At 34.8% G+C, this 6,019-nt stretch overlaps 1 protein-coding gene across 1 annotated transcript; it reads right to left on the reverse strand.

The window, feature by feature from the left end:
* Positions 1-760: 760 nt before the first annotated feature.
* LOC109094526 (taste receptor type 1 member 1-like) lies at positions 761-4,927 on the reverse strand. The gene is made up of 6 exons (XM_042729139.1): positions 4,746-4,927; positions 4,336-4,630; positions 3,488-4,231; positions 3,152-3,364; positions 2,948-3,068; positions 761-2,075 (listed from the first exon to the last, which is right to left on the reverse strand). Exons 1-6 carry the CDS (start codon positions 4,925-4,927, stop codon positions 1,141-1,143), a joined length of 2,490 nt encoding a protein of 829 aa, XP_042585073.1. The 3' UTR covers positions 761-1,140.
* Positions 4,928-6,019: the final 1,092 nt, after the last annotated feature.

Below are 6,019 nucleotides of genomic sequence, written 5' to 3' on the forward strand. Positions count from 1 at the left end.
CTTTTTGGTCCTGTAGCTTGCTGAATACTCTGGGACGTCCTGAACACTTCTTCACTGCAGTGAACCCTCTCTTCTTGAAGTTCTTGATGATCCGGTAAATGGTTCTTTCAGATGCAATATTCTTTTTTAGCAATTTCCTTGCATGTGAGGCCATTTTGATGCAAAGCAATGATGGCTGCACATGTTTCTTTGGAGGTAAGCATTGCTAACAAGAACACAATGATTGGAAGTGCTTATTCCCTCCTTCTATAGCAATCAGTCTGCTCTTACAATCTAATTAGTATGATAGTGATTTAACCTGACTAGTATTCTTTCACATTTTCACGTGTGCTGCTGATATGATTAGTCAATCAATGTTAGCTGGTCATTTAGTGTCAGGATCAAAAAACAGTTAAATTATTTTGTTTTATTTATTTATTTTTGTGTAAAGTTCATTTTTTGGCCCATGAAGCTTTTAGCAATTATTTTAAATGCATCTGATCAATCTACACAATAATCTAGAAACAATGTGAATGAACGACACAACAGCTTAAACAGCTTTGTTTAAATACAAACACAAAATTTGTCACTGCCAAAACTTTTGGCCATGACTCTATATTCAAACTAATTAATCCTTCACTTCGAAATCAGTATGATCAACGTTTTGCCTTTTACAAAGAAGAATTAGATTCAAAATACAACAAACCTCATAAACTACACTTTAAATATTGTTAAAATTTTATTATAGATTCACCTCATTACATTTTTCATCGCCTCTATTACAAACAATATGTAATAAAATAGCAAAAAATATATATTTACAATCTACATGTAAGCAAAATTTTAATAGGTCAATATAACCCTTCTAATTTAATTATTATTAATGTGTTTTGGTGGTGTCAAATTTGGGGAGAGGACAAATATTCTAAAATTTTCTGAAAATACAACATGAGCATTAACTGCAAAATTACTAGAAATGTGTACATTGGACATTATACAATTTGCATACATAATTTTTTTTTTTCTAAAATATACACTTTTTTTTTTTAAAGACGTTTCCAACTCCGACTTTGGACCAATTCTGTAGAATGGCCCATTTATATAGAAATATTTAAAGAAGGCCCATTTTTTCAGTTCACTCACCACCTAAATGAATCTGTGCTAAGTCCTACTAACGGTTTGGGTGTAATTCTGAATAGATGTTTGAAAGTATGCAGCAGTGTTCTTTTGTGGATGGAATATTATAATGTAAGATTTTGGTATGAAATAACTGAAGAGAATTCCATATATACTAGATAGCTGTGTAATTGCATTAACAAGCTGTATGTATTTGCTTTTGAGAATGAGGTATGCTGTGAAATAAACAATCCAGCTCACATTGTACAAAATGAGACTGAAAGTTATTGATTTGGCCTCATTGTAATTTTTTGGCAGATCTCTTCCCATGTAAGAAAATAAGAGACAGAGGAATCCAAGGAACCAACCTATAAACACAACTACGCTAACAGTTGCAGTGTTCCCTATTTCACAGCTGACTATAGTCAGGTCTTTAAAAGTTGATGAGTCCCTGGAGGGTTTGGGAGTTGAGACAGTCATCCATAGTATACAAGAAATTAAATGAATGACAGAAAAAAATCCAACAAAGAGCCACTGTCCATTGTGCTTTACCCAAAGGTTGTGGATGTTTGGGAACTTGGCAGCCATTTTGAAGATACAAACAATTTGAAAGGAACGGACAGCCATACAGGAGAGAAAAACAGTGAAGAAAAATGCAAATGCAACATTTCTCAGGATGCAAAATACAGTTGAGGGCTTTCCAAAGAAAAAGAACACACTTATTGTAGACATTATCAAACATGTCAACATGAGGAAACACATGCTGCCACCAGCAGACTTTACCACTGGTGTGTTGTAATTGTGAGCAAAAAGGCAAAACATGGCAATAAGGAGAATAATTAGGCATGTGGCAGAAGCCATGACAATGATGGATTGGATTTCTGTGACCTCAAGATAGACAACAGAACGGTTCTTACATGTTGTACTGCCCTCATCAGACCATTCACTCTCTGCACACGGAGAACAGGTATAGGGGTCCCCTGAAAAACAGCAAAATAATATGAGAATGTAATACAGCCAAAATCAGACATTGAGGATCATGAAGTTTAAAAAGTACAAAAGGTTCAACAGATTATATCTGCATAACAACATATAATGCTGTGTAATACTGTATAATGGGAGACAGCACAAAAGAAGACAATGGTGTAAAATATCCCTTCATTATTTTTCCTTCTTGAGCTTGGCACCAAATACCAACACATTTGGCAGCTATCCATTCTGACATTTCATCTTTGTGATATCTATTCCAATCTGAACTGCTTTGAAGTTATCCATTTATTTGCTGTTTGTTTGTCTATTGTCATTTTCATATATGAATTTACTTTATGCTGGTTATTAAAAGTTTTCATAAAATGTACAGTATACAGTATGCATTAATGGTAGATTTGTAGACACAGTAATTCATTTAATTTTGTAAGGTAAAAAAAATATACCAACATTTAAAGTTAGATCAAAATACAGTGATACAGTTTTTTTAGTAATTATGAAAATTATTCTAATTGTAAATAATTGTTTTATTAATTCCATTAATAATATTGTAAAAATTGTACAAAAATGCACATTTACATTTAATGTAAAGTATATTGACACCATATTTAAAAACAGATTATGCAAAGTACATCTCGGATATCGTTTTAATTATTCAAATAATTTGGGGTTGGGGTTTATATATACACAACTACTATTGTTTACTATAAGAACTAAACTATTAAATATTTAAATTTATTCCCTAAATTATTCCCCACCCCGTACATGCAAAACTTGATGTTATCTTCCTTTATTTTTCCCTCGTGTAGTGGAAACATGGACTGATAAAATGCCTGTTTTGTCATCTATTGCTTAAAATACTCACAAGAATAATTCACATAGCTGTTACGTGGACACTTTTTACACAGAAAACAGCAACTATGATATCCATCAGGTTCCCTCGAAAATCCCTCTTTACACTCAACAGAGCAGTTTGAGAATGGAACCTTTGTGGAATGGGAAAATGTTATTAAAATTAATCAAAGTTAGGTGAATGTTTAGATAAATACTCAGCAAAAAGATAACTTACAGAACCACTATTATGCCAGGGCAAGCGAGAGTTGTTGATAGTAAAAGTAATTTCTGGATATGTATCATACGTGCCCACCATCTCAAAACGTGGAGGATTTGTTTCAGTATTCCAAAGTACGACCGCAAAACTGATGGTTGGATCACCATTATCATCGTATTTCACCTGACGGCCATTAAGTGGGAAATCCAACTTCTTCATTTGTTGCAGAAGCTGTTGTAATGTGTGGTGAAAATGCCCCCCCAAAAAAGGAAAAACAGTATTATTAAGAATTAATATCAGAATACATGCTCTTCATGAGAAATATCATAATCATCTTATGATGCATTCACTCACCATGTATGGCTTAACTGTTATGTTTTTGTAGCATTCATTCATGTCACACTGCAGAACATTATGTAATGCACGAGCTATGGTATATATGGCAGCATAAATGGCGAAAGAGAACGTGGGATTTTCATTTATAATCTCCTCTGCGGTCAACGATGTGCAGTAATCACAATCTTGATTGCATGTCTTACTCTCACTCTGGACGTCACTGTCAGTGCTATAAGCTTTAAGTATTCCCCTTTCTTTATAGATGAATTCATCAAATCCAGGTAATGTCAACAATCTCTCTGTAATGCCAATGACTTTTCCAATTTTTCCAATTCCTGGCTCTCTTGGAAGCTGCTGATTCATAGCCCAGGTTTCACTCGCAATCCATACTTTGTCTCGGATGTTGTTCGCTATGGCTGCTTTGATAATTTTGCTTGCATATTGTGGTACAGCAAAAACAACAATCACATTGATGTTGAGCATATCAATCTTTTTAAATGTTAGACTGTAGTTTGCCCTTTGGCTAAAAGCCTCTTGATAGGCCAAACAAATGCCATTTTTGCTGATATACTTGTTAAATATTTTTAGACCGTCTTCACTGTAATCGTCTTGGCTACCAAGAAAGGCGACCCAGTTCCATCCAAACCACCGTATGATGTGAATAATCATCTCTATCAGATTTTTGTTGCTAGGGATTGTTCTTATAAAGGAAGGATACTGAAGTTTATTGCTTAATGCATAGCTAGAAGCTCCATAATTCACCTAGAGAAGAGTAGAAAACATTCCATTTGATTAGCATTATATAATAAGTTGGTAGTCCTGAACAAAAGGAAGTAAACTGTTTGAAGAATAATAAATAAATTTACCAATGGTATAACGTCCATTGTTATTAATGGTGCAATAGCAATTGTGCTTGTGCTTCCATATGGCCCTGTTAAGGCAATCACTTTAGGCTGATAGTTGAGTTTTTCTTTAGGTTTTATTGAGCCATTCTTCGAGATAAAATTGAAGACCGAAGGGAAATCTTTTGTGTCAGTACATTGGTCAAAAATCTCATATCCCAGAGAAACGTTGGGCAGAAGAGTTGTGGAGTTATTAACCTCCTCAATAGCAAACCTCATCACTTGGAACATCTGATAGCCAGATATTGAGACAGCGTTTCTAAAAAAATATCAGTGAAGAAGTGAACAGAGCTCAATCAAATCTTTGTTTTAGGAATGTGACTAGAAACAAAATACTGAGGAAATGCTGCTGCAGCGAAAAGATGCTTTCTTACCTTAAACATTGACTGGCTTCTGGGGAGGACAAAGGAGTTGCATGTTGAACTTCGTGTAAAGCAAAAAGGCCACCCAATAAGTAATCTCCCTTCAAGCTGAACTCAGATTCTAAGCAAAACACATTGAAAAAGAAACAATTAATAAAGGCTGAAAGGAAAGAGCAAATGCTACTCAAATGCATGGTTTATGGTAGACCGTTGGTTGTGAAACTGGAGTCCGTAGTGGCAAAAATTATACAAATCAGGCATATAAAACTACTCAATTTGCTTAAAGCACAATTCAATTTGCTTAAACCACTTTATTCACTGATACAAAGGGCAATTTCCATGTCTAAACTAAAACAAAAATATTAATAATAATACATCAATCAGTTGTTAAGTAGAGCATTACACCACATCAAAATCAACAGATGCAAACTATCTCTGTAAATACAGAGAGTGACTTTCTAAGATTTCTAAAACTGAGGAAGATTCATTTTACAGGAAAATACTATTTCAGTCTTTCTACTTTGAAAATTCAGAATTGATGCCTGGCATTTCTTTGTAATTCTTTGTAAAACTACTACTTTACTAGCAATTTTTGAAGAGAACAGAGCTCACAATACAATGAGGAGTCAAGACTGACTACATCAGTGGTTTTCAAACTTGTCCCTGGGAACCCACAGCTCTGCGCATTTTGCATGTCTCCCTAATTTACACACCTGATTCGGATCATCAGCTCATTAGGAAATAGCTCCATGAACTCAAATGAGCGTGTCAGATAAGGGAGACATGCAAAATGTGCAGAACAGTGGGTCCCGAGGAACAGGACTGAGAACCACTAGACTACATCAAACAGGCAAATATAAATAAGGCAAATCAGGGATGATACAAATCTGCTTAATATTCAACATGATCAGTGTATTACCAGAGGATAGCACCACCTGGTGGCCAACAGAGTCATTTACATTACAGTATAGATGAAAGGATCAAGTACCAAAGTGGCTGATATTTCTGAAACGTTTGAGGGATCACACCTAATCAAATTTATGCGTAAGTATTTTCAGATGAATACACCATGACTCAAGGCTTCAACCAGAGGTGGAAAGTCCAGGGGTCAGAAAGTAGAAAGTCTCAAGTCAAATCCCAAGTCCTCAAAGAGTTAAAGTTAATGAGATAATTAAGTGACTGATTAAATGATGATTGTGTAGTAGTGATGAACACCTGCTGTTAACAAACAGCATCATTGAAGAAAAGAGAAACCCAAGAACTACAACTGACTTCAGCCACAGCCT

The sequence above is a fragment of the Cyprinus carpio genome, chromosome B8, assembly GCF_018340385.1.
Source record: "Cyprinus carpio isolate SPL01 chromosome B8, ASM1834038v1, whole genome shotgun sequence".
In the NCBI taxonomy this organism is placed as follows: Eukaryota; Metazoa; Chordata; class Actinopteri; order Cypriniformes; family Cyprinidae; genus Cyprinus; species Cyprinus carpio.

What these genes read in the sequence shown, in the direction of transcription:
- LOC109094526 (XM_042729139.1), bottom strand. Translation starts at nt 4,927, where the DNA reads ATGCATTTGAGTAGCATTTGCTCTTTCCTTTCAGCCTTTATTAATTGT. An exon ending in CAATGGACGTTATACCATTG is followed by an intron (nt 4,232 to 4,335) that starts GTAAATTTATTT and finishes ACTCTTCTCTAG; the next exon opens with GTGAATTATGGAGCTTCTAG. An exon ending in CAGCTATGTGAATTATTCTT is followed by an intron (nt 2,076 to 2,947) that starts GTGAGTATTTTA and finishes GCTGTTTTTCAG; the next exon opens with GGGACCCCTATACCTGTTCT.